The 26842-nt window shown below is 53.7% G+C and overlaps 1 protein-coding gene and 2 long non-coding RNA genes across 3 annotated transcripts; 1 reads left to right on the top strand and 2 right to left on the bottom strand.

Moving 5' to 3' along the window:
* Positions 1-1317: 1317 nt before the first annotated feature.
* LOC140696667 (uncharacterized) lies at positions 1318-3093 on the bottom strand. Its single transcript, XR_012073177.1, has 2 exons — positions 2832-3093; positions 1318-1508 (listed from the first exon to the last, which is right to left on the bottom strand). It is a non-coding gene; the product is annotated as an uncharacterized lncRNA (long non-coding RNA).
* A 7915-nt stretch (positions 3094-11008) lies between these two features.
* Positions 11009-12095, top strand: LOC140696666 (uncharacterized). Its single transcript, XR_012073176.1, has 3 exons — positions 11009-11137; positions 11294-11455; positions 11669-12095. It is a non-coding gene; the product is annotated as an uncharacterized lncRNA (long non-coding RNA).
* A 332-nt stretch (positions 12096-12427) lies between these two features.
* Positions 12428-26235, bottom strand: SLC4A3 (solute carrier family 4 member 3). Its single transcript, XM_072961730.1, has 23 exons — positions 25921-26235; positions 25617-25760; positions 25112-25277; positions 24236-24513; positions 23963-24081; positions 23381-23580; positions 21646-21794; positions 21310-21490; positions 20692-20827; positions 20242-20425; positions 19693-19792; positions 19032-19216; positions 18152-18377; positions 17707-17925; positions 17154-17302; positions 16779-16973; positions 16140-16358; positions 15697-15786; positions 14998-15164; positions 14265-14518; positions 13771-13940; positions 13414-13587; positions 12428-12744 (listed from the first exon to the last, which is right to left on the bottom strand). Exons 2-23 carry the CDS (start codon positions 25665-25667, stop codon positions 12667-12669), a joined length of 3690 nt encoding a protein of 1229 aa, XP_072817831.1. The 5' UTR covers positions 25668-25760; positions 25921-26235; the 3' UTR covers positions 12428-12666.
* Between the last annotated feature and the right edge of the window lie 607 nt (positions 26236-26842).

Below are 26842 nucleotides of genomic sequence, written 5' to 3'. Positions count from 1 at the left end.
TTCCATGACAGCAGGAACCATGTCTATTTCATTCTTCTATGTATCCTCAGTGCCAGCACAGAGTCCGGGACACAGCAGGTGATCAAAAAATATGTTGATCTGTTAACTAATTCCTTCGACAAATATTTAATGAGTATTTACTCTGCGCTAGGCACCGTTCTGGATGCTGGGGAGACAGCAGCAGACAAAAGTGCCAAAAATCCATATTCTTGGAGCATGTGTTTTCATGGGGGACTAACAATAATAATAAATGAGTATTATTACAAATCACTAAGTTGTATAATATGCTATAAGGTGTTATATATGCTATAGAAAAAATAGAGAAGAGGAGGGGAGCAGGGATGGTTGATGAATGAACCAGGTTAGGGTTGAGATTTTAAATTGGGTGATCAGATGGGCCTTTTGGAAAAGGTGACATTTGAACAAAGACTTGGGATTTGAGGGAGTTTGCCATGTGGATGGATATCTTTGGAAAGAGCTTTCCAGCCAGTGTGAAGTCCCTAGGGCAGCACCATTCAGTAGAACCGTCTGTGATGGCAGAAATGTTTTATGTGTGCCCTGTCTAATATGATAGTCACTAGCCTCAGGTGGCAGGTAGGTGCAGAACTGGGCAATGCAGTCCTCAGTGTGAATTGAGGGCAGGCACGATGGAGAGAGTCGGGGAAGGTAGGAGCAAATGAGCTCAGAAAGGTAAGGTCAGGTCAGGTGGGAGGACCTTGCTGGTCATCACAAGGACTCCAGCTTTTATTCCAAGTGAGATGGGAGTCATTAGAGGGTTCTAAGAAGAAGAGTGATATGATATGATTTATGCTTCAAAGGATTCCTCTGGCTGCTGTGTTGAGAATAAACTGTAGGGGCTGAGAGTAGACACAGGGAGACAAGTCAAGAGGCTGGTGGGGGAGGGCAGGTCAAAGACAATGGCGCATCAGAGCAGGATAGTGACAGTTAAGGAAGTGCTAAGTGTCAGGTTCTAGATATATTTTGAAGATTGAGCCCAAAGGATTTCCTGACAGGTGCTGATTAAAACATACATTAAGCTCCCAATCTATGCCAGGCACTAGCTATGAACTTCTTTTAAGCCAGATTTGCCAAAGAAATGTCACCAAGGTTTTGACTGGTTCCAGCTTTTCCCAAGACAGATTGCATTATGGGGCTGTTTCTCACTTTCAGTCTCCCACAGTTTGGTCTTCAAACATTGCCTTTTCAGATCAGAGCCAATAGAACTTGCTGGCACCGGGAAATTTGTTGTTAGCATTCACCCAGCATCACTCTGTTGTATGCACATTAAGAAAATAGATGATCCAGGTGCTACATAAATCCTTCATTCCCCTGTTTTATTCCCCTGTCCATCACCTCCTCGTCTATTCTTAATATTCAGGTTTTGCATTCAAGGCCAGGTCAGCTCCTTGGAGGACTTCCATCTTCCTCTTCTCACATCAGCCACAGCTGTCCAGTCCTCCTCCTGGGACTCGCACAGCCTGAGGATGGGAAATTGAGTCATCCGTCTTCTGTAACCATATGGATAAGATGTAATCATTACCGTTGTCGGCATTGTTGTGCTTTGGAAGCTAATTAAGACAATTAGTATTAAATACCAAAAACAATTAAGCTAATTGAAATAAAGCATATGCAGTTTACACCCTTGCGTAGACAAAAAAAAAAAAATTAACATGTGGCTTGATGGTGGCACTACAGACATTCTGCTGCCAGAATAAATCAGGAAATATGGGAGCCAAAGACGGAGGTGTCTTAGCGCCCCATCAGTTTACCGCCGCCAAATGTTTCTCAAAAACATTTGATTTGATTCTTGGAGGTTTCTTCTACATTGAAAAAAAGAAGTATATTACTGCCCAAATGTTTCTTTCAGGCTATAAACCAGCAGACTCATGCTGTTACACTGCCTCTGACTCAACTCCGTGGCTGGCTGCTGCATCCAAAAACACTCAGAGGAGAGAAGCAGCCTACTCAGGGGACCTCTGAAGATGACCTGTAAGGTAACCAGATGTCTAGGTGGAAAGAATTTTCCCATGGTTTTAGGTTTGACTGGCAGTTTTAGATCACATATATAAATTCCAGATAGAGAGGAGAGGGATCAAGAGCAGGAAAAAGGATGGGAAACCCTGGAGACCAAGGGAGAGTCTATAAGGAATTTGTGTTTATCTGGAATTTTTTGGCGGCATTTGCCGAAAATCTCAACTAGAATTTGCCTAGCCAAAAATGGAATTTAGCTAAGAAGGATGAGCTGCAAGGAACAGAGCCTCAGGGGCTCCCAGGGACTCGGCTCAAATGGTACTCTGTCCATCTGTCTGTCATCTCCACCTGGCTCTGTGTTGGCCACACCCTGGCTGCAGAGAGGCCCTTTCTGTGCGCCAGGGGGCATGGATGCTGCCAATGCCAATGTAGCAATCCCAGGGGATGAAGAGAACTTATACCAGATGTCCATGTGTCTCCTTGTCTGTGGGTGCCCATCCTTTGGGCCAGTCACCGTGACCAAAATATGGGATAGGATGGTTGATCAGATCATCCACTCACCCACCAGCCCATCACCAACCACTCCCATCTCACTTATGGCCAAATGGAGAAGCATGGGAAGGAAAAGTTTGCTGAAAGAGAAAAACCAGTAGCTACATGGGCCCTAGATTGGGGTGCTAAAGAATCCAGATCTGATGGAGAGAGAGTAGATATTGCTTAGGGAAAAGTACAATAACATCTGAGTCTTCATAAGGCTCCATTTTTTTTTTGCAGTTCCACCATCTTGCCATTTCTGTGCTGAATATTCAAAAACAAGATTATCAACAGTAACGATGTCATTTCTCCAGACCCGGACTCACCGACAGTCCACAACTGCCTTGTATAAAATGAGGTTAGCAAAGAACTAGCTTGGAAATAGCTTTCAGAAGATCCCAGCTTCCTCTTCTTCTCATAACTGATCTGAATCATTATTCATTTTTCATAGATATTTGTTATTTCCTGTGGGAGGTGGACAGCCAGTATCTAAACCTGCATTCTATGTTTGGGAAATTCCTTACTGTATAAGCAGCAGTGTCCTTGTAAAAGTTTAGCAACCTGCTATGAAGGGAGGGGAGATCTAACTTGCAGCGTTTGCCCATTTCTATGCTGTAGCTCCTCCTACTGTGGCTGATTTCAAGCTGGCACTGTGATGTCACTGAATGCAAAATTGGGCAGAGAGGCACCATAGCCAACCATCATAGAGTATTTCCACCATCCAGAAACAAAAGGCATAAATAATTTCAGGAGCACCGATAAGAATACAAGTAAAAAAATAATTAGGAAGTGACAAATTTTGAGTATTTAATACCTTTGTTTTTAATATAATATATTCAATTGAGTTCATATACTTTACTTTTTCTAATAAGTTTTTTATGCTGAGATCAGTATCACAACGAGGTTATTGACCTTGACACAGCCAAGATACAGAACACTGCCATCACCACGAGGACACTTCATGCTACCTTTTTATAACTGTTCGCTTCATTCCTACCCACATCCCCTCCTTAACCCTTGGAAACCACTAACCTGTTTCTATTTCCATAATTTTGTCACTTTAAGAATATTATATAAATGCAATCTTACAGTGTATGACATTTGGGGACTGGCTTTTTTCACTCAACATTATGCTCTGGAGATACACACAGGTTATATGTGTATCAAAAATTCATTCCTTTTCATTGCTGACTAGTATTCCAGTTTGTCTAAACTATCCACCCATTGATTGGTATCTGGGTTGTTTCCAGTTTGAGGCTATTATGAATAAAACTGCTGTAAACATTTTTGTACAAGTTTTTGTATGAACATAAATCTTCATTTCTCTGGGATAAATGCCCAGTAGTATGACTGCTAGGTCATGTAATTCTTGCATGTCTACATTTTTTAGAAACTGCCAAGCTGTTTTCCAGAGTGGCTACCCCATTTCACCTTCCCACGAGTAATGTATGAGTGATGAGTTTCTCCATATCTTCGTTAGCCTTTGGTGTTTTCTCTATTTTTTTATTCTAACCATTCTGATAGGTGTGTAGTGATATCTTGCAGGTTTAATTTGCATTTCCCTAGAGGCCAATAACGCTGAACATCTTTTCATGTGCTTATTTGTCATCTGTATATCTTCTTCAGTAAGGTGTTTCTTCATATGTTTTGCCTATTTTTCAAAATGGATTGTTGGGGTTTTGCTGTTGAGTTTTGAGAATTCTTTATATATTCTAGATACTACTCCTTTGTCAGATATGTGGTTTGCAAATATTTTCTCCTACTCTTTAACTTATCTTTTCATCCTCTTGGAGTCAATTGCAGAGCAAAATTTTAAAATTTTGATAAAGTCCAATTTATCAATTTTTCCTATTATTGATCATGCTTTTGTTCCCAAGTCTAGGAATTCTGCCTCGCCTTAGATCTCAAAGATTTTCTCCCATTTTTTTTCTGAAATTTTTATAGTTTTAAATCTTACAATTAAGTCTGAAGTCTATTTTGAGTTAATTTTTATATAAGGTATAAGTCTTAGGTCAGGATTCATCTTTTTGCCTCTGGATGTCCAATTGCTCCATCCCCATTGGCTGAAAGGCTATCTTGCCTCCATTGGATTACTTCTGTACTCTTTGTCAAAAATCAATTGGGCATATTTGTGTGGGTTTATATCTGAGGTCTCTATTCTGTTCCATTAATCATCAATGTGTTCTTCCTTGGGTCCCAAGGTACCTCCTGGTCTCTCCTTTCAGAGTTTTCTTGTGTTTGTTTTATATATAGTGTCCAGGGATTTAGTTGTACTTTGCAGAAGGAGGAGGGGAAAGTGTACCTACCGTAATTTACTTTTAAATAAAAGTGGTGTTCAACAACCAGCTCACAAGTCCCTAATGCTCTAACAATCAACCCTTGTAAGCTGGCTCCAACACACCACTGCTGTGAGTCTCGGAGGGAATCAGAGCCCATCTCCCACCACAGAAGCTAAAAATGCCACATTCTCTCATTCCTAGCCTCTCCTGCAGCTTGGGCATGGGCACATGATGTAAGCTTGGCCAATGAGACACATCCACCTGAGACCTTAGGTCAGGAGCTAGTCATGCAGAGAAGCAAGATAGTGGAGCATCGTTCTAGTGGCCATTCCAGAGGCATCCATGTCAGCAATACCAAGGATGGCATCCACAACCAGGGGCTCAAACTGTGGCATCTCATGCTCAGCGGTGGCAGCAGTGTTCTCACCAAACTTTTTCTATTGAAGGTGGTTCTGGCCAATCCCGCTACTGAGTTGAATTCTCCTACCTTCCCAGTGGTTCAGTGAGTGGCTTTCAATAGCTCTGTTTCTGCTTAAATTAGCGAAATGTGGCTTCTGTTGGGTACAAATAAGCCTTCTGACTGATGCACATTCCGCTGGCTCTCAGCTGTTTTCCCTCTGGGAAACAAAAACCTCAGCCTCTACCACAAACTCTTACTCAGGGGAGATGATTTGGGGAGCAACTTACAGCAAACAGCAGTGAAACTCAACCTAGAAGGGGCTGCTGAGAGGGACTGGTAGGATCCAAAGTCACCAAAATGTAACCCACTATTTTAGCTGCCAAATACCCTTCTCAGATATTCTGATCACCCTCATAGTGAGCATAGATTTAACTGTAGTCTCTCCCTGTGAGCGAGCAACTGGGCATTGGGTGGAATACACTAACTAGCCTGACCTAGGGAACAAGACAATCCGATGACACTAAAATCTTATTCTCCCGACTATACTTCAATAAAAATACATAAAAACACAATTAAAAAATCTTTTTTCTCTCTTTTCCACTTCCCACTCACCCTCCTCCCTCCTGCACCCCCGAAGACCTGCTCACTGGTTAGAGGGAAGTTTTTACGTCCCCAAGGGTGGCTTTTGTGCACGGAAAAGACCACTCATAGCGTTATTTGGGTCTTGAAAATTAGAATTTGATTTACTAAATGTGTAGATTTAGAAATGTATGGCTCTTCCTTCAGCTTTTAAAATCAGCTTAGGAATCTTATTATCCTATTTATTAAAGTCTAGCAAATATTAACAGTCACTTTGAGAGGGCTTATGATTAATGTTAGCCCATTTACACACTTAGTTAATTAAATCTCTTCAACACTTTAAGCAGCATTTATAAATTTAATATCTTCAATTCCTTTTTAAGCACTTCATCTGACTGAGAAAGCTTCCCAATACTAAAATGATTCTTATAAATTTAATAAATTAAGCATACAAAAAAGCCAAGCTTAAATTCTCTTAAATTTCCAATCTTTATGTAAACTTAGAAAGATTTCAACTTAAAATAAAAAAACCTCAATCAATTATTCAAATAAAAACATAAAAGATGAATGTTAGTGGCCCATTATTCTAATAACCAAATTCTCTTTAAAGTTGCATGAATATAAAGTATCTTTGCTATAGACTGAATGTTTGCGTCCTCCCCAAAATTCATATTTTGACATCCTAGCCCCCAAAGTGATGATATTAGAAGGTAGGGCTTTTGGGAGGTGATTAGGTCATGAGGATGGAGACGCCACGAAAGAAATTAGTGCCCTCATAAAAGAGACCCCAGAGATCTCCCTTGTCCCTTCTGCCCTGTGAAAACACAGCAAGAAGACAGATGGCCAATTTGCAATAACATGGATGGACCCGGCGGTATTATGCTTAGTGAAATAAATCAGACAGAGAAAGACAAATATTGTAAGTTTTCACTTACATGCAGAATTTTAAAAATAAAACAAATGAATGCATATAACAGTGCAGAAACAGACTCACAGATACAGAGGACAAACTAGTGGTTACCAGGGGCAGAGGGGTGGGGGAGAGGCAAGATAGGGGCTAGCAGATTAAGAGGTACAAACTACTAGGTATAAAATAAATAAGACACAAGTATGTAATGTACAGCACAAGGAATACAGCCAATAGATTATAATAACTTTAAATGGAATATAATCTATAAAAATATCAAATCACCATGTTGCATACCTGAAACCAATATAATATTGTAAATCAACTATACTTCAATGTTAAAAAAAAAAAAAAAAGAAGACTGCCATCTATGAACAAGAAATATCACCAGATACCAAATCTGCAGCACCTGGATCTTGGACTTCTCAGCCTCCAGAAATGTGAGAATTAATTTTCTGTTGTTTATAAGCTACCCAGCCTATGGCATTTTGTTATAGCAGCCTGAATGGGTTAAGATAATAACATATGCACAAATTCTTTGAACTTGAAAATATTAAAACTATAGTTTTGATTCCCTTAAACACCTGTGTGCTGAATTTAAAATTTTCTCTGGGCTATTCAAATGTCTATATGTAAGGGAGATAACTTCCTTTTCTCTAACTAACGTTGTTAATCAGTGAGAGTTGGGGTGGGATGCTGACTGCATCCTCATTGGTTACTCTATGGACCAGTCAAGCCCTATCTGCAACTTAACTTAAAGACAGAGGTGGCCGAGATCACAGATCCCTCCCTTAGGTACAAGTGGTTGACTTGGGGTTTCCAAACCAGAGTCCAATCCATAACTCCCATCCAAGGCCCACACTTGATTTTGCATTTATTTGACTCAAAGTAACTATATATTCTTCCATTTAACTCTAAATAATCCTGCATTCTTTTAATATACTTCTTATCCCTTGGGACTGTGCAATTTTTATGGATATTAAACTTTAATTGAATTCTGGTTCTCTCTCAGAGCTTTGTCTGATTATTCAGTCGTGACTCCCAAAGTCATTCTCCAAGGTCAAGCGGCTCAGCCCCCACCTGCTCATGCTACATTACCTGCTATGATCCCTGAGTCCCTAGGAATGGAAAAGGAGGCTTCCCCAAGATGTATCCTCCCTTCTACCCGGCGAGGCTAAGGAAAAAGTTCTTAAGCTTCGTACATTGTCCCAGAGATATTCTGGGGGTAACCATGGCACTACAGCCTCCTACCTCCCACCCTTCTGGAGCAGGCACTGCAGGGACCAAGGTCTGCTGAAGAACATGGTTCACATAATAGACACTGGAACAAACCCCTAACCTCCTAGAAGGATGATAGGACATAACCAAGGTCACCAGCCAGTGCCTGAGCTAAGACTAAAACCCAGGACTCCCAACTGCCAGCCCTGTGCTCTTGCCACTCAACCTCAATGCCTTCAACAATAGCAAAGTAAGCCAAGTCACGAAGAAGCTCACAGATCACAGCCCCAACCAACTAGCCCAGTCATTAGACAGAATGTGCTACGTACAGCCCTTTCGGTTGCTTGGTAAACATCATAGAAATAGGCATGGTTCCTGCCCTTTCTAAAATAAATATGCATACCTTGTATTTGTATTTTCACACTAGGGAGAAGCAATAATAAGAAATGACTTTCAGCTACGGTGGGACTAGGGGGTAGGGCTGGGCCCTAACAAGCAGAGGCTGGAGGAGAGAAAACAAGGCATCGGGTGGCCTCTAGGGGTTCCAGCCTTGGGGGAAGCTCTTACAAAAAAGTCCTGTACACAATGGGCCCTCCAAAAGCCAGAATGAAGATGCTCCGGTTCCTCCATCATCAACATTTGGAAGAACCACTGATGGTGCAGGAACAGGACAGCTAAGATGGAACTCAAAACTTCCTGGTGCCTTGAGCCCCAAGCCATCTCCTAGGTTCCCGTCCATCCTCATATTGTCTCCTGGGGCCCCTGATGACACTTTCTCTTTCCCACATGCCACTGTCTCCTCATCAGCCTGGTATGCAAAATCACCAACATCTTTCCCACCAGCTGGCTCCAAAAGAAACCCACGATGCCTCTTTGGGTATTATGACTATTAGACATGGAGAAAGTGACAGCTGTAATCGAAACCAACAAACGTGAAAACAGAAACATTCTCAGAATTCTTTGAAAGTTCTGCTGCTGTCACACTTGGCTGTCACTGGATCCTCAGTGGGGCAGTGTCCTCGACCTCTTGACTGGGTCTCTGCCTATCTTATGGCCCAGAAGGGAAGACAGGCAAATACAAGCCATGGGGGTGCAGCGGAAGAGGTGCTTGGCAGGCGCCCCTCCCCTTCCCTGTCATTCCAGCAGCATCCAGCCTCCCTCCATCTCCAGCTGTGCCCCACCTCCTCTCTGTCCCTCCCCTCCTAGAGCCCTGGTAGCCCTGTCCCAGGAGCTCCTTGCTTCTCCTCCAGGCTCCCCAGGTCCAAGTGGGACTCACCCACCACCCAGAAAACATCCCAACATCTGTCTGCTTAGTCAGCACTTGATAAAGGATTGTTCAATAAAAAGAAACATTTCCAACTAAATTACAAATAACCTCAGCAGAGGTCTTAAATTTTAAATCCTCCTTCTAGAACATACACCCTACAAATATTAAAGTTTCCTCTTCGCACAAGTGGTGAATCACACAACTGATCAAGTTCTCTCTCAGATAATTATACCATCTATCTATCTGGAACCCAAACTCCTCACCCTGGGTTTCCTATTTGCCACATTGGATTGCATCCCCTGTTCGATGCTTGCCCAGAACCTGTTTGTTATTTTCAGCAATGGCTTAAGCACCAGCTACATGGGCAGTGTTCTGGCGCAAGTGCCCTTGAGTTCTGTTTTGTCTTTCCACTGCTGCTCAGAATTCCCTTTGAGAACTCCAAGTGTCAACAGGCACGATCATTATTTGAGTCACCTGATACGATACAAGAAAAGATGTCACAGCGGCTGCCAAACGGGACACATTATTGCCAGGTTCTGTGCCCTAAAGGAGGGGCACAGGGCAATCCAAGCAGATGGTCTGTGAGCTCTGACAGCCAGAAGCTTTCACGAGGGCAGGAGACTCACAAGTGAGCTGAATCTTCAGCACGGAGCAAGGAAATGCCAACCACCCTCTTTGCTCAAAGTCAAAGAATGAATTAGCACTTCTCTGGGCCTGAAGTGGGCTTGAACTTGTGCAAGGATACTGAAAGCGTGGGGCAGCCTCCCAGGATGTGGCCATAACCCTGCTGGGAAAGCCACAAGGCGGGGACTAAGATGGCAACGGGCCTGCTGTCCTCCCTATCAGAAGGGTCCTGCACCACCTTGGATGTGCCCACTTGCCAAACAGCTTCCTCTGTAAAGCAGACGGCAGCTTGGCCTGTCACTCAAAAGTACCATGGCTTCTACACGCCCCCTCTTAGTTCCCCAGAACTGTGCCACCCAGCCGGATGGGGCTCCTCTCCACTGGCTCTCCCTCTACACTTGGAAGAAGGTGGCCTCAGTCTAGCTGCAGCCCCTCCGGAGGATAGAGTTGGAGGGTCAGTGAAGAGAAAGCCAGAGAAAACACGAGGCTACTAAGGCTTCAGGACAAACTCTGAACGTCCCCAAATGTAACCATCTCTGCCTTGATCTCTGAAAGGTCAGGCCAATTGTCGTCCTGTGGGTTTGTTACTGTTCCATCACCCCTTGCCTTTCCCTGGCCCCCACTGTCACCCTGTCCTCTGCCATCCCCCAAGAGACCCATGCCTGGTAAACGTTTGGGCCGCTGCAACCCCTAAGCACTTCAGAGCCTCCACGGGCCCCCACCCTAGAATCGCCCCGCCCAGGCCCAGCTCCGCGTGCGTGTTGGCCAGCTCTGGTCTTGTACTTCACCAAGCTGCACCTTCCGTCCCTTGAGGGGGCGACGGGAGAGGGGCATAAAGGCGGTGGTTTTGTGGTCTCTAAGGTTCGAGGCTCTTGAGCCTTATTCATATCCTTTTCCATTGAGGGGCATGTTCACAGTCAGAAATGATGTCCAGTTCAAACTTTCACTGAAATTTGTTCACTTACTGTTCTAACTGAAGCCTCAGGGCCTAGTTACTCCGGCGACCACCCTGACCCACCAGCCCAGACCAACACTCATTCCTTATTTCAAAAGGCCCCGCCCTCTTGCTGCTCGTTGCCCTACTGAGCAACGCCCACGCTTATCAGCTATTTGCCAACCAGAGATGATTGACACAATCTGTGTCCAATGAAGAGCCGAGTCTTTAGGTAGCTTCTTTCTCTCAGGGGCTCCGGAAGAAGCGGGTTCCTTTCGGGGAAGTGGGTGGTGGGTCTCAGCATCCTTCAGACCCCCGAGGGAAGCCCGCCCACACCGAGGCCCTGACAGCAGGCAAGGCAACCTGATCCAGAGCTCAGGAAAGGAAGAGTCCCGCGCGCGAAGCTTCCCAGCCAGGCCCACCTGTATGTGTGGCCCCCGCCTTCTTCGCGTTTGCTCTGCTCTACACGTCTCAGTTCTAGTTCTTTTGTGTTTGACCTTCACTTTGCACTTTGGCAAAGTTCCTCTGAAATGCCACCTGGCCTTGGTCAATCTAAGGGAAAGGAATCTTGTCTTCACAGAGGCCAAGGGAATCAGTTTGGAGCCAGAGGCAGCGGGAGGCCACCGTGGTGCCAGAGACCAAAGTGGCCGACCGACCGGGCTGAAATACTTCAGCCTGAATGACAATCCGGGACAGCTGGAGGGGCGCATCTCTTCCTTTCGAACAAAACAGCCTCACAGCGGTGTGTCCCTTCTCTCTTGATCAGCTTCAGGGCTCTACCTGTTGGCCTGAACACCTGTGGGGAAACTGGGGGAAAGGATAAGGAAGAAGCAGGGCCAGCTCCAGAGGAAATGGCTAACCTGGGGTGGAGGCATTCCCGGCTGTAGATGCTCAGAGCTGCCCAGGGCTGTGGAAGTCCATGGAACCTCTCTGCCTCACCCCCTTATCTCCCCAGGTGGAACTAAATGTGTTTGAATGGGATCTTTGACCACAGTGGGTCCACCAGGTGGCAGTGCTACCCATGCCCAGTCCGGTCAGAGCCTGCAGTGTGAGAGAGCAGCCACCAGAGGGCAACACAGGGACAACCGTTCAACCACGCTGCTGGTTGCCTAGCAGCTGTGACGCAATGGGCTCCCAGTTTGCACCCTCCTGGAGGCCTCCCAGGTTATTTCTGGCATGACAGACTGTTGCACAAGGAGTGGCCTCAGAACTGCCTCTCTTTTAAGCCTGGAGACTAAAACGGTCCAGGACCCCAAATCCAGCACCACCCTGGCGTCTAGGGGATTGGGCAGCTCCTGTCCCTGCTCCTAGGAATGCCAAGGATCAGGGAAAGAAAATAAACATTTTCCATTCCCCTCTGTGGCCCCACAGTCAGTGGCACGCTCCGATTTCCCTAGTAGCTAAAGCAGAGCAACCCCCCTCCCCCGCCCTCTCCTTCTAAGCAGGGGCTGGATTAACAGTGTATGACCTTGAGCCAGACCTTGAGCCTCCAGCTCCTCAACTGTACTTCAGAGGGATCGAGAGAGTGATGATAAGGCTCAGCTCTGACCTTCTGTGGTCTTGATTCTGTCCCTTTTCCCCTAAGAAGTCTGTCCTTGCCTCGAAACTCTCCCTGATTTTGATGACCCTGAAAATAGAATTTTTCCAGTTACAGATGGATAAGTATGACCTGAGAAACCAGAGGTGGAACCAAGAAAGTGAGGCAGACACAAGACACGGAGTGTGGTTATAATGAGCTCAAAGCCTGTGCCTGTCTGGTCTGTGAAAGGGCCTGGGTGAGACGAGGTCAGCGCCTCAGGCAGAGTCAGGGGGCCACTCTGGCCGCGGCATCAGTAGTGGTTCCAGGCACGTCTCTGGGTCATGAGGCGCCCACTGGCCCTGGGACTAGGCTCTGACTGGGGCCGGGGTGTCGATCACTAAGGTGTCGGGGTCTCAGGGGCACCGCGGAGAGGTTCACACGGGCATGTGCAGCTCATTGTACTCATCCTGGCCATCCTCGTCAAAGTTTGGTTCAGCATCTTCAGAGTCCAGCTGTGGAATGGAGGAGAAGCTTGGGAGAGACAGGCACGCAGACTCACTGCCTCCCATTCCCCTGCAACTCCTCTGACCAGCAGCCCTCACTGCCCCCAGACCTTCCTAGGCCTGGCTGTCTACAGGGACTGCGGCCCCAGGCTGAAGCACCTTCCTCTGGCCAGAACCTTCAGGTCACCCCCCAGCAATACCTCCTAACAATGAGAATGACAGCAGCTACCACAGAGAAGTGCTTTCCTGGGGCTCCTAGCTCCTGCGGTGCCTTGGGACACCATGTGTGGGTGGGCGATTTTCAAAAAGATGTCCCTTCCCCTAGCTGATAAAAACAGGGCTCGGGATGGATTGTGGTGCCACCTCACCCCTACTTGTCCCTCAGCTGTGTGCTTTGATTCAGGACATGGCCTGCACAGCTCTCTATAGCAGCCCTGTGCTTTCTTCACACCAAACCGTGGTTCTCACTGCTTTACCTGGATTAGCATTGCTTTACCTGGTTTAATCCACACCATGATCCTATAAGGGAGAATCTATTAGTGGCCCCATTATACAGATGAAAATAAAACTTCAGAAGGTTAGTAACGTGCTATCATCACACAAGAGCAGAAACTGGCACCCAGATCTCCCTGAATCAGGGCCCATGCCCCCAAGACTGCACCAGGCACCATCCCTTACCGCCTGCAGCTCCCTGTCCTGGAAGAGCCGGGGCAGAAGGCAGCGCCTCAGTGGCACCGTGAGCAGAAGCAGGAAGGGGAAGGCGAGGGAGGCCGCCGTGGACTTGACCACCCAGAGCAGTGCGATGCAGCCCAGCTGGATGCAGGTAAACAGGTGCATCCGCCAGGTCTTCACCTGGGGAACAGGCGTCAGGTCTCATCACACAGCAACCAACCAGCTCCCAACTTATCTTTGGGGACTTGGCTCCCCAGGTCCCAACTTCTCCTCCATGGTCATCCCAGCCAACTCCAGCCCAGGGATCCCTTGGACTCCCTCACCGTCAGCCCATCTCCCCGCCTCCATGTTTCCTGGCCCTACCTTGGTCACGTAGGGCTGTTCAGGATGGTGTTTTGCTGGCATGAGGATAAGCAACAGACGCTGGGACAGCTGGATACCAGACAGTGATGTGACCCCCATGTACAGGAAAATCCCAAAGAGCACGGCCAGCGGGATCCGGCGCAGCACAGCCCCCATGACGATGGACAGGCCTGGAGGAGGTGACACAGACCTACATGACCCCTGGACAGCCCCCGTGAGGACAGGTGGGCCTGCTGGGGAGGGGACGAGCTGGACCTCATCACTATGACCAAGAGAAGATGGAGAAATGGAGCAGGACTTAGAACCAAGAAAGGGCTCCAGAAAAAAGGCACATGGAGTGTCAAGAAGCAGGTTTGGGGGTCAGAGCAGGGCCAGTCATGACGCATTCGGAAATTCAGAAGGGGCCTGGGTCAAGTCTGGGATGGAGAAAGGATTTAAAGTCCAAGAAGGCCAGTCTGTGGGGCGGGGCCGGGGCCTTGCAAGGATGCTCTCACCCACGAGGCTGGCGATGAGCACTCCAGTGACCCGCTGCTCCCGCACCTCCTGGATCTGGGGCTTGTCGCCGGGCGCAATGGCAGTGCGCATAACGGTCAGTGCATTCACGTGGGTGACTGAGCGGACGGTGGCAGCCGTGAGCCAGGGCAACCCAAACAACCCACAGAGCCCACCCAGGGAGCCGATCAGAAGCAAGTCCAGGTGGAAGCCGGAGCCTTTGAGCAGCCTCCGTGCCTTCTGGCTGACGATGAGCCTGCGGGGAGGGGACAGGCAGCGGGGATGAGAGGCAGGCGGGCCAGCGGCAGGATCAGGCACACACCGCAGGGACAGTGTAGTGGGGCAAGGACACCCAGAGCAGAGCTTTCCCGGGACCTGCCAGCTTCCTCTTTCGAGTTCTCAAATTGAAGTTCTCACATTTAAGCAAATTTGAGCCAAATTCCCATACTGTGGATATTTAAAACACCGCAAAAGCCAGATGCCAGCTCTCACTACATCACTGTGGTTTAACCAAAATGGGATATATGTGAGCATCACTGGGTGAGAGAACACGCTGCCAGGGTGTTCTGAGGACTGTCAAGTGCCACCCTGCAAAGGGTGGTGGCGACTGACAAATGTCACGTCAAAGCACAATGGGGAAATGCCCCAGGCCCATGTCCACCCTACGGCTGCCAATCCCACAGCTCCCCACCCCTCCCCCACCTCCTCCACCCAGGGTGTCCCCAGCCCGCTCACGCAGTGATTTGTGTCTCCATGAAGATCAGGATGAGGACCAGGAGAGCAGGCACGGCGGCTGCCACCATCATCCAGGGTGGGAAAGGACGGGCACTGCCCAGGGGCGGGATGAACCACGTGCGTTTATGGGGGGAGGTCACTGAGAGCCCCGTGGGCACTGTCAGCTTCTGCACGGCCAGAAGAAAGATAAGGTTCAAGGATGCTATCTCCCCAAGCTGGGAACTCCATGTAGCAGCTGCTCCCTGCAAGCACTGTGCCCCTGGTACCAGGGCTCCAGGGAATTTAGGTCTGAACAGTTTGGAGGAAATTAGTTTTGTATCCTCCAAAGTCACTGTCCTTCCAAGGGTCTGGTAGAGGACAGGAAAATGATATACCTTCTCCGTGAGCCCCAAAGCTGTCAGGAGACCTGCTGTGGGGACGCCTGTCATTCTGCTCCCAGTCCCACCTGCTCCTCCAGGAGTCTTGACTGAGGGTCACACACAGCCCCAGACCCCGTAGCTGGCCACTCAGGTGGACCACACGGCTGCTTCTGAAAGCCTCAGCCCAAGCACCCCTGGGAGCCCTAGCACACCAGCATTTCACCAGGAACGCGGGGTTCCAGGACTGACTGGCTGCTGGGAGAATGAGGAGGTGTTGCGGCCTCCCTCTCAAGGCCCTGGGGTGAGAACCAGCAGCGAGAGGTGGTTGGGAGTCACTCACCTGTGTGTAAGTGTCTGTAATGGAGTAGTCCACCAGGACCATCACCAGAATGGAGATGGGGATGCCGAAGTCCCCGATGATGCGGCGAGCCTTGAGAGGGGCCAGTCAGGGTAAAGGAGCAGAAGGTGGACAGAGGTGAGGGTTGGGAGAGGAGCACGGGGGCTTAGTACCCCAACCTTGCTTGCGTCTAAGCAGGAGCCAGGAGTCCCCTGGCCTGTCCCTTTAGACCCCATGGGTGTCGGCCCAGCCCAGGAGGGCATTCCCCTCCTGATTACACTTCTCTGAGGCTTCAGACAGGGAGGAGGGCTGCAGGGACTCGGTTCAGGTCCCCGGGCTGACTGGGAGAAGGCACAGCCCCACTCTGGAGCGGAGCCTGGCGGTGACAGCAGGAACTGAGGGAGACTCACGGAGCCTCCCAGGCCCCAACCCTGCCAGCCACACACCTTGCCACCCAGGAAGCGGCTGTTCCTGAACTTGCGTAGGAAGAAGGCGATGAGAAAGGTCCCAAGCATGAGGATGAGGGACAGCAGAGCCGTGTTGGGCTGGTTCCTCGGGCCCGGCAGCCCCTCAGTGGGAGACGGGACACTCCCATTCAGGTCCTGCCCAGCCTCCAAGGCTCCCCCAGGGGGGTAGAATGGCAGCAACGGGTGCTCCATGAACACCTGTGTGGGTTACATGGCCGCCTTGGCGCTCACCTGGGTAGGTGGCCCTGATTTTCTACCATCAGCACACCTGTGAGGGAGAGACCTGACCAGGCAATGTAACACAGGACATCCAGCTATATCTCACACACACCCCGCCTCTGCAAATGGTGACGCGAGGACCCCCAGCCCTGCAGCACTGACAGTGCCCTCCTCCTGCCACATACCTTTGCGGGTGAATCCTGGAGTTCAAATATCTGGGTTGACTCCCTGACCTTCAACTCAGACCTAGCCTAGGGTGTCCTCAACCCCCCACGCTCACACCCAACATAGCCTTCCTCTTTGTCCCCTCTGCCCACGCCACTCCCTCCCATGGTCTCCTCCCAAGGGCACTGCCCAGCCCCCTCTACACCCACCCCCAAGACCTCTCGGGGTCTCCACCTTGTAGAGCTTGTGGAAGGTCTCATAGATGAAAATGAGCGAGATGAGGAAGGCAAAGATCTCCTGGGTGAAAGGCGAGATGTAGCGGACCAGGAAGCTGCCTTCTGCGGCTACCAGGGCAAGGACGAAGACCACCAGCCAGAGGCCCACCCACACCCGGCCCGTGAGGTACTCCAGGTCCTGGGCTCGGCAGAACTAGAGGTCAGGAGGGAGAGAGGGTTACCCACAGCCGTCTGCCCTGGACGTCAGGGACCCATGGCACAGGCAAGAGGTGACCCCCGAGGGAGAGGGGGAGAGACCGCTGGGGCCCCTCACCTGGGCTGGGGCATAGGATGGGGCAGGTGACCCCGGGGGAGGGGTGGGGCAGGCTGTCACCTTGAAGAAGGCTTCTTCGAAGACAAGCAGTGGCCCAGAGAAGCCGACCACGAGCAGCGGCTGGGCCCCCAGCAGAGAGAAGAGGACGCCAAGCACAGCCGTGGACACAATCAGCTCAGACACACCCATCAGCCCCTCCGTCTTCTCCCCTGGGGCAGGCAAGGGTCGGTGGGATGGGCCAGGCCCAGCTCCTTCCACCTGGCCCCTCTTCCTCATCTAGTTTCCCTAACCCTGGGACCCAAGAAGAACAGAGCAGCCCCCTAGGGTGATATCTAGGGCCTCTCACCACTCCCATCCCTCCTGCCCCTCACCACCAGCCTCCAAGGTGATCATCGGGTCCCCAATCCCCTCCCATTTGTAGTCCCCCAAAAGTGACTGCTGGGACCCCCTGAGCCAGCAGCTCCTTAAGATGGTCACAACAGGGGTGATCTCCTCTCAGCCACCGGCCCCCCTAATGTGATCGCTGGGATGCCCTGACCCAGAAACCCAGCAGGTAACATTGAGCCCCCTCACCTCTTCTCCCACCCCCTCACCTCTTCTACCACCCCCTCACCTAGCAGCCCCCCGAAGGTGATGGCAGGGCTGAGGGCAGCGAAGTAGATGAAAAGCACAGCGGCCACGCACTGGGAGTGCAGGGCGTCCCGCAGGTCGCTGGGGTAGTGTGGGTACCGGCGCTTCACGTCCCGGACAAGCCCCCCGAACACCGAGCCCGTCCGCAGCAGGGGGTCATCTTCGGGGGCCGCCTCGGAGCCCCCCAACTCTATTGACAGCTCTGGGGGCACAAGGGGCTGCTGGAACACAGACCATGCCCCTCGTGCTGGGAGCAGGCCCTGGGCTCCATCCTTCCCAGCTGGGGACGCGTCGCAGAGACCAGGGTCAGGGGTTGGAAGCCATAAACAGGGCTCAGGAGTCAGGATGGGACTGGGGTCAGGGCCTCGGGAGCTGGGGTGGGAGCATGTATGCTGGGAAGGGGGGCTCCAGGCCCCCAAGGGTCTGACCTTTCCCGGGGGCCACGTAGCCACCCTGAGTGGTCATCTCAGCTTTGGTCTGCTCGCGCTCCCGCCGCTTCTTGAGCAGCTCGCGCTGGAAGGCAGCCACAGAGCGCAGCAGGTCCCGGCCCTCCACCTCGGATGGGGGGATCACGATGCTGCCATCCAGGAACTCGCTGATGGCACTCAAGAGGTCCTGCCGGTCGTCTGCCTGGTAGGCAGCCTCGTGAAACAGCTGGGGGCAGGAGAGGCAGGGGCTGAGCTGGTGGCCCAGGGAACCCCTGGGATGGGGGTTTTGGGGACCAGGTGTTGGGCCATCACAGAGCAAGAGGCAAGGTGAACGTTCAGCCACATATACAGGTCTCGTCCAGTTGTAAAAAGTCTGTGCTGTCCAGCAGGCAGCCCCAGCCCAGAACATCACCTGCACCCCCAAGAGTGCCCTCTACTCCCCTCAGAGCCTCCAGACTTTGCCACAATGCAACACCTAAGGGGCTAAAGCCTGGCAAAGCAGGGGCCATTCTGATTGGAAAAGGCCCCACCGTGAAGGTTGGTAAATCTTTTGAACATCACCCGTGGCCAGAGGACCCTCCTATCCGAGCCCACAAGAATCCAGCCTCCCATTCAAGTCTCATGTCATATCCAAAACTTCAGAGTCTGGGCTTCCTCTTCTCTGCTGAATCCACCCCGCCATTCCCACGGCCCCAGCCCCAGGCTCGCTTTTCTCTCTCAACCAACAGTTCCCTCTACCACTCTGAAGCAAGGCCGGCACCTGGGAGGGCCTCTAGTACCCCTGCATCCATGGGCCCCACTAGGGGCAGTGAGAGGGACAGGAAACAAGTAGGGCTCAGGTGAACAGAAGAGCACCCTGCCCCAGGACTGCAGGACCCACCTTGTCAGACATGAGGGTTGCAATGGAACGCCCAAGCTCGTGATAGTCAGTGCTGGTGTGGTTGGGCCCCAGCATCACAAAGAGAAAGCGAACCGGCACGGGGACCTCAAGCACAGATTCCAAGAGTACAGCCTCGTTCAGGCGCACAAAGGCTGCTGCTGGCTGCTCCAGGAAAGGCACACATCCTGGGGGCAGAGTAAGGCACAGGGTGCTGGGCAAAGGGGAGCAGTCAAGGCAGGCCCTAGAGTGGGTATCTGGGGCCATCACATACAGCTGTGCAGGCTGTGCACTGCGTAAGGAAACCCCAATCTAAAGAACCCGTATTTGTTTGCGTGTTTGAATATTTATTACAACTTACCAACAGATGGAAATCGAGGGTATTAAGGAAAGCGTACTATTTTCTAATCGTCACAAAGGTGCTACATGGACTAGAAACAGTCCATGATAGCGGAAAACCGGATGGGGAACAGGCAGAGGATTGGGGAAAAAAGGGCTGGGGGGCAAGATGGGTTGAGAAGAAGAGCAGGGGCAGAGTTGGGGGGGGGGCAGGCCTGGCTGGGGATGGAAGGAGCAGCCTGCAGGCCAGAGGTCATGACACACAGGCCCCGGTAGAGGCATCCATGCCCCACAGCCCCTACCCCCAGAGCCGAGCCCTCCTTACCCACGAGCACGACAGTAGCCTCAGCATCTTCAGGGATCTTCTCCAGCAGCTTCAGGCTTTTCCCCCGGTGACCATCTCCCCCAGGCATGTGGAGGGGCTTCTGAGGACGCAGAACTGGAATAGGGCTGGGACCCAGACCGGAGGCCATGGCAGGCCCTCCCATCCCTTGCTCTAGGCCTGGACTCTGCCCTCCCATCCCTGGATCTGGGCCCTGCTTTCTCCCTCCCCAACCAATGTAGGGACTGTTGGTGATGTGCCCCATATCAGGAGGAGACCAGCCCAGGACCCAGGTCCCTCCTCCAAGCCCCCCACTACCACCTCAGCCTTATCTTGTTTAAGTGGCTCCCTGGGGTCTGCCCCATCATCCCATTTAAACATCCTGTTTCTCCAGGGCAGGTCCCTTGTGCTGGTCACATAGGTCCCCCACATGCCGAGTATGGGGCCAGGCACCCAATCTTCCTGATCCACTCAGTGAAGCCATCCATAGCCTCCACTGAAACTGGAAGCCTTCTCCACCCCACGAGCCCAGGTCAGAAGAAGGCGACTGACCTCCTTGGCCTCAGGGTCATGAGGCCAGAGTGGGGCTGGCTCCCCCAGGTCATCGACCATGGTAGGCACTGCACCATCAGGGCCATGGCTGGGGGTTGGGTGATGATTCCCCAGGACCGAGTTCACACTAGAGCTGGATGCATTTCGGGGAAAGAAGCCACTGTCCTTGTCATCATTGGGATGGCTGAGGAGAGGCCAAAGGGGGCAAGGCAGATGAGGAAAAGAGACCCTTGGTAGACTGAGGTCATGAGGAAATGAGAATGGAGGGTCAGGGCCTCTAACCCTTCTGCCTCAGTGTAGGAAGGAACTTTCTAACAGTTGATACTTTATAAAGAGCTCCCTGTCACTTGGGGTATTCAAGCAGAGGCTGGAGAGCCACTCAGGAGGGTCTGTGCTCCTGGAAGGGCAGCTGAACCTGAAGGCCCCCTCTCAGGCACCCCACCCTGGCACCTGTGTTTCAGTAGCAGGGTGCGAAGGACACTGGCCCTGTCCTCTGGCCGGATCTGATCAGACACGATCATGGTCTCCACCACGAGATGTGCGATGCCTGGGAGAGTGGTCTGCTCCAGGTCCAGGAGGGCAGCTCCTGGGGGCACAGTCAGAGGAGGAAACACGGTCCCATCAGATAGAAAAAAACACCCCCCTGTGGCCTTGCTCCCCAAGGGGGCAGGCAAACATGCTGGGTGAGCCCAGCCCCCAGGGCACCCAGGCAGACACACAGTTCCATATGGTCACAGCCCGACCCAAGAGGGATGAAGAAAGAAAGCACAAGGGTGAGGGCACGGCCCCTGCCTCACCCAGAGAGGGTGTTATCTGCTGACTTACTGCACGTGGACGGACACCTACTATGCCCAGGTATGGTACCAGGTACCAAGGCACAGCCCTGCCCCTCAGAGCTTATGGTTGTGCAGGCAGCTGGACCCCACGACCCCAGAAGGGCACCCAGACCTCGCCTGGCCCCAGGGCTCCAGGGATGAGTCCCCCGGGCCAGGCAGCCTGGCACAGGCTGAGCTCTACGGTCTGTGAAGAGGGTGTGCAGCACCAGGGCCAGGCCTGCAGGGCCCCTACCGTGGGCGATGGTCCTCCTGAGCTCTAGCAGGCTGCGGAAGGAGAGCGAGGCCACGTGGGGTTTCCCCCAGCGCTCCGTCTCTTCCTCCACGTCCTCCTCAAACTTGATCCAGCGGGCCGTCTCCCGCCAGTGGGGCTCCTGGCTGCGGTCCAGCATCAGCTCGTTCAGCTCCACAAACACCTGGGGTGGGCGCCGAGGGTGAGGGCCTGGGGGCCACCAGGTGGGACCAGCTGTCTTATGGACATTGTGATGGGGCCAGGCGAGGAGGGAGGGAAAGGGAAAGGGAAAGGAGAGGCGAGAGGAAGCCAAAAGTCCACCCCCTCAGGGTCCTGTACCTCATGAGGCCTCCGGTCCAGCTGCTTCTTCTTCTTCTTCCTGCGCAGGATGGGGGCCAGGCCACCGGGGCTGCCCCTCCCACCCTGCGTCCGAGATGGCTTCTTCACCAGGTGCCGCCGCACACCAGGGTTGTCCTCCAGCCGGTGACCTGCAGAGAAGGTGGGCTTGGCGGTCCCAGGACTCCAGCTCAGGGCCTCAGGGCCAGCCCCTCCAGCTCTGCCCAGCCAGCCTACTTGGGGGGTGGCCCACAGTCACCCAGGGGCCATGCCAACAAAACTACATCATCCAGCGTGGCCATTTCCTAGATAAGGAGACTGAGGCCCAGAGAGGGGAAAGGACTAGTCCACAGTCACATGGGGAACCACTGGCTAAGCCACAATAAAAATACAACCCCCAACTCAGTCCACAGCCCCTGCCACAACCACTGCTTCTCACTCTGCACTGCAGGGAGCCACGTTAAGTGGCCGGGCCCCGAGCCCGCGGCACTCTCCCTGCACCCCCTCAGCACCCATGTCTCCCCCATGGGTACACCTCCAGGCAGACTCAGGCTGAGTTTCCCTCCCTTCTTCCCCATCTGCCCCTTTCAGGCTAGCAGCTGTGGGGAGGCCAGCAGCCAAGTTACTCACAAGGCAGTCCCCCTGCCATGGGGCTCAGCTCGCCCCTGATGGATTCCCATAGGTCATAGTCCTCGAGGTCCAGCACAAACATCTCTAAGTCCTCTGAGGCCAGCGAGTCTCGAGGGCTAGGAGAGCTCCAGCCCTCAGCGTCCCCAGGCCCAGGGCTCAGTGCCCCATTGGCCTCTGTGACCTCCTCCAGCAGGCTTGTCATTCCTGGATGGCTGTGGCCTTGGCCCCTGCTCCCTCCCAGAGCCCTGGCTCTCTTGAGAGGTGGGAGCCTGGACAGGAGTGGTCTCTGTCCAACCAGAGCTGAAAGTGGCTGGGCCTCCCGATCCAGACTCCCCAGGTCCCCAAATCTGCTCCCTGCTGCTTCCAGCCCTGACCTGGGTCTGTAAACACACCCTCCCTCTGACCCCACCACCATCCCACTGCCACCGCTGCTGCTGCTGCTGTCATCGGATTGTTCCTGTCCCTGTCCTCAGGCCCTGGCAACTTTCCATGACGTACTGAGCTCAAAGCCCTCCCCTGCACCCCCCACGCACAAAGTGGTTCCAAGGGGGAGGAGGGCGGGGTCAGTGATGCCCCTGGCCTGGGCACAGAGCCCCATGGGTGATGACAGGTGGCACAGAAACCAGGGCACTGATAAGATGGAAGGAATGTGCCGAGATCACAGCCAGGCGTGGCCAAGGGTGGTGTGGTGGGAGTGGGGGACCCTGACATAGGGAGATGCAGAGCCTAGAAGAGTGGTTTCAGACTCAGGGAGCTGGTTTGAAGTGGGTAAGCATTTGCCCCGAGAAGAAGAGCCTCAGGGGAGGGGGACACGATGATATCTCCAAACGTCACGTGGAAGAAGGGCTGCTGTATTCCGGGGGTGACTCAGAGGACACGATCAGGATGGAAGGGCAGAGGTGCAGTGTGGGGAACTCTCAGCTCTGGCACCCGAGGCGTGGCTTGGTGAAGTAGTGAGCTCCCTGTCACTGGCCACATTCCAGCAGAGAGGGATACTACAGAGGGGCTCAGCCCTGGGCTGGGGAGAGCACGGGGCCTCTCCAAGGTCTCTCACAGGCTGGGCACCCGTGGGAGTGGGCCGTGGGGGCTGCCACAGGATGTCACTCACTCTTCATGTCATCCAGATCGGCGGAGCCCAGCATCTGGGCCTCCGCCTCGTCAGTGGGCACCTGCTGCTCTGGGCCACCCAGGCTGCCCAGGGCACTGCCTGGGCACAGCCGCTCCCGCAGGTCATAGCTGGCCGATGGGCTCCAGGGCCGGCTCTTCTCTCCAGTGACTCGGGAGACACGGGCCCGGGGACTTGGGGAGCTGAGGAGGCAACATGGCAACCTTGGACTTGGCAGAGAACCTCCACAGACACGGGCCAGGTTAGGGGTTCTTCTGCCCTCTGTCAGAGACTAAACACAGGCTCCTCCTGGGCAGGAAAAAGCTCACTTTCACCTTCCCACCCCTGTCACACTGGTCCCCAGTTCCTCTCTGTCCCCTCTTCACCCAGACACCCTCACTCTCCTGGAAGACTCTTTCCCTGTCAGCCCTCTGGTTGTCTCCTTGTCAACTACCAGCACACCTCTTCCCACCTCCTCTACATCCTCTCCTCTCCTCCTCGCTTCTCTGGGGTTGGAACTGGGGACAGTCCTCAGGGTCAGGAAGGAGCCCGGGACCTGCTCCAGGCTGGGCCAGAGGCCAGTACCTGACCGAGTGCTGGGGGCTCTTGTCGGAACTCAGGCCCACTGACGGCAGCGAGGGCTTGGTGAAGGCAGCCCTCCCTGAGAGGCCGGGACTGTCATCCTCGTCACTTCCAATGGAAAACTGTGGATAAACCACACGTGCCCTGGGTCCCTGCCCCAACCCCCCAGGCAACCCCGCCTTGCCTGCCCCGCTCCCCCACTCCCCGCTGCTGTGGCCTCCCCCCCTCTCCGCACCCCTCCTTGAACAGCCAGCCCTCCTTCGGGTCAGATCCTACCTTTGCTTTTGGTGGGGACCCTGAGGGTGGGGGCTCCATGGGTTCTGCCTCAGATTCCCCTTCCTCTTCCTCCTCCTCTTCCTCCTCCTCATCCACTCCGGCTCCCCCCTCCTCCTGGATGGGAGGGGTCCCCTCAGAGGGAGGAGCAGAGGTTTTTTCCTTCTTTCTCTTCCTCCTGGTTTGCCGGGCAGAGGTGGGGGGCAGTCGCCGCAGCTTGTGGGGTGGAGGCAGGCGCGCCGAGAGCGGGTGGTGGGTATGGTGGGATGTGTGCCGGTGAACTGAGGGTGCAGGAGAGCCTGTTGGGACCCCTACAGCAGAAGAGGGCCCCTTGCCACCCTAGTGGCACACACCTTATTCTAGCTCAAGGCCTCAAACAAGTGCACCCTAGTCCTTCCTCTAGAGCCAGGCTCCCCCCAACACCTGTGTCTGTGTCCTGTCATTGATAAGGCCTGGGAGAGTAGGGGGATGGAGCGATGGAGAGGGGAGGTCATGGTGGGGATGGGGGGACATGATACAGCGAAGAAAGGGAAGGTAAAGTCAGCAGAGCTCAGAAAGGGAGGGGAGGTGGCAGACAGAAGAAAGCAAGGCCAGAGGTATGACAGAGCCTTAGAGAAGATGAAGGTCACCAAGGGAGGCCTCAGGCCCATCTCTCTACATCTCCCCTATGTCTGGGGCCCAGCGCCCCTGGCAGGCAGACAGGTGATGGGTGAGTGAGGCAGGATGACTTAACATGGCATGGTGGCCCAGCACAGCGTCCAGCACAGCATCCAGCATAAGATGGCACCGGGTGACCAAGCCAGTGGAGAGCACGGTGATGGTGGCAATGAAGGTGATGGTGGTGAGGGCGGCCACACTAGGGGTCCCCAGGCTACCCACACTCAAAGTCCCGCTCGCTGTAGCTGCGGCTGGGCTTCTCGGGGTCCCAGGCCGGGGGCTTGCTGATGAGGTCCCCAAACCTGCTCACAGCCAAGGTCTTGCCCAAGTCATCGTCCTCCTCCTCCATGTCTGGGCTCAGAGGGGGCTCCTCCAAGGGCACCCGGACCTGTAGACTCAGACAGACTCTCCTAAGGACACTTGACCCATGTACGCCCCACACCCACCCCAACTCCAAGCCGTGGGTGGGGATAGGGGAGCCAAACTCCATCTTCTACTCCCTGTGCCCCAAGCTGATGTCAACCTCCCAGGCCCCCAGGGCTTGGAAGGAGTGGGGGCAACAGATCCAAAAAATACCAAAAGACCCCTTCTTTCTCCATATTCCCCGCCTAGTTCCAACTCTGGATGGGGGGGTGGGGGGGGCGGCCAGGGTCGACCAGAAGACGCCCCTCTCCTCCATGAAGTCCCCTCCCCCTCCTCTTCTCCCACCCCCGCGAGCGTCAGTCACCTGGGGGAGGGGGGAGGCGCCCCCGGGCGGCGGGATCACTCCGTTGGCCATGTCCGGAGAGGCGGTTTGGGAGGCTCTGACTCACTGAGGGATCCGTGACCCGGGTGAGAAGAAGGGGGCGCTGACGGGACCTAGTGGGGAGCTCTGGGGGAGGAGGGCGGGGTCAAGAATCTCGCGCGGCCGCCCCCTCCCCTCCCCCTCCCCGGAGCCGGATCTCCCGCCCTCTCGTGCGCCCATCGAGGTCCCGCCACGCCCGGGACATCCCCGGGCCCGGCCCGCCGCGCCCTGCACCGCCCTGCGGTACCTCGGGGGCCCGGAGCGTGCAGGACCCGAGCCGGCCGCCGCGCCTCATCTCCCTCCCGCACTCGCTCCGGGGCCTGTCACTGCGCAGGGCCGGACGGCCGGGGGCCGCCCGCGGCCGCGGCGAGCCAGGGGCGCCAGGCGGACGCAGGCGCCGGAGCCCGCACCCCGCGGCTCCACCTCCTCGCGCTCGGCTCCGCAGCTCCGCCGCCGCCGCCGCCGCCGCCGCCGCCGCAGCCGCCGGGCCGCACAATGGGAGCGGGCGGGCGTTGACTCACCCCGCCCCGGCCGGCCCGGCCCCCACGCGCGGGCCCCCGCAGGACCCCACCTGTCCCGCAGCCCCTTTTCCGGCGCTCCACGCGTTGCCGGGGGCGGGTGCGCCGCCCTCCACTCCCACAATCCCCAGATTCACGCACCACCTTGCTTTTAGCTTCCCCTCCCCGCAAGAGCCCTGGAGGCGACCCCTCCACAGACGCCAGCCCCGCCAGCCTTGGGAACTGAGCTCACAGACCCGGGGAAGCACCCACCACCTGTCCCTTCAGTCCGAATACAGCCCCAGATGTCCAGCTTCTACCACCAGGCACCACCCAACGTTTGACCTTGGCACGTTACCTCCCCTCCCTGGGCCTGGGTTTCCCCATCGTAGCCAGCGGGGTCTGGGGAAAAAGTGTTCCAGAGTTCTATCCAGCACTAAGCTTCTGTGGCTCAGTTTTCACACGCCTTCTCCACCTCTCCGGACCCTGAGGTCATGTCCTCTTTTCCAAGGGCAAAGGTCTTTGGAATGAAAGACCAGAGCCCTATTTGACCCTTTGGGGTCTCGCTGAAACTGGGCACCTAGCATAATGCCATGTCTATAACAGGCCCTCGATAATACCTGTTGAAGCCACAACCCTAAATCCTCAGAACATAGGAGGGTGTCTGGGGAG

This window comes from Vicugna pacos, chromosome 5 (assembly GCF_048564905.1).
Source record: "Vicugna pacos chromosome 5, VicPac4, whole genome shotgun sequence".
Lineage (NCBI taxonomy): Eukaryota > Metazoa > Chordata > Mammalia > Artiodactyla > Camelidae > Vicugna > Vicugna pacos.
Note: the sequence above shows the minus strand (reverse complement) of the source record. Positions and strands in the feature narration are given on the sequence as shown.

Coding starts and splice junctions, on each gene's coding strand:
- SLC4A3 (XM_072961730.1), bottom strand. CDS start 25,667: ATGGCCAACGGAGTGATCCCGCCGCCCGGGGGCGCCTCCCCCCTCCCC. Junction 19,217..19,692: donor GGCTACTGTCGTGCTCGTGG/GTAAGGAGGGCT, acceptor CTCTGCCCCCAG/GATGTGTGCCTTTCCTGGAG. Junction 17,303..17,706: donor CACCTTCGGGGGGCTGCTAG/GTGAGGGGGTGG, acceptor TGCCTGCCCCAG/GGGAGAAGACGGAGGGGCTG.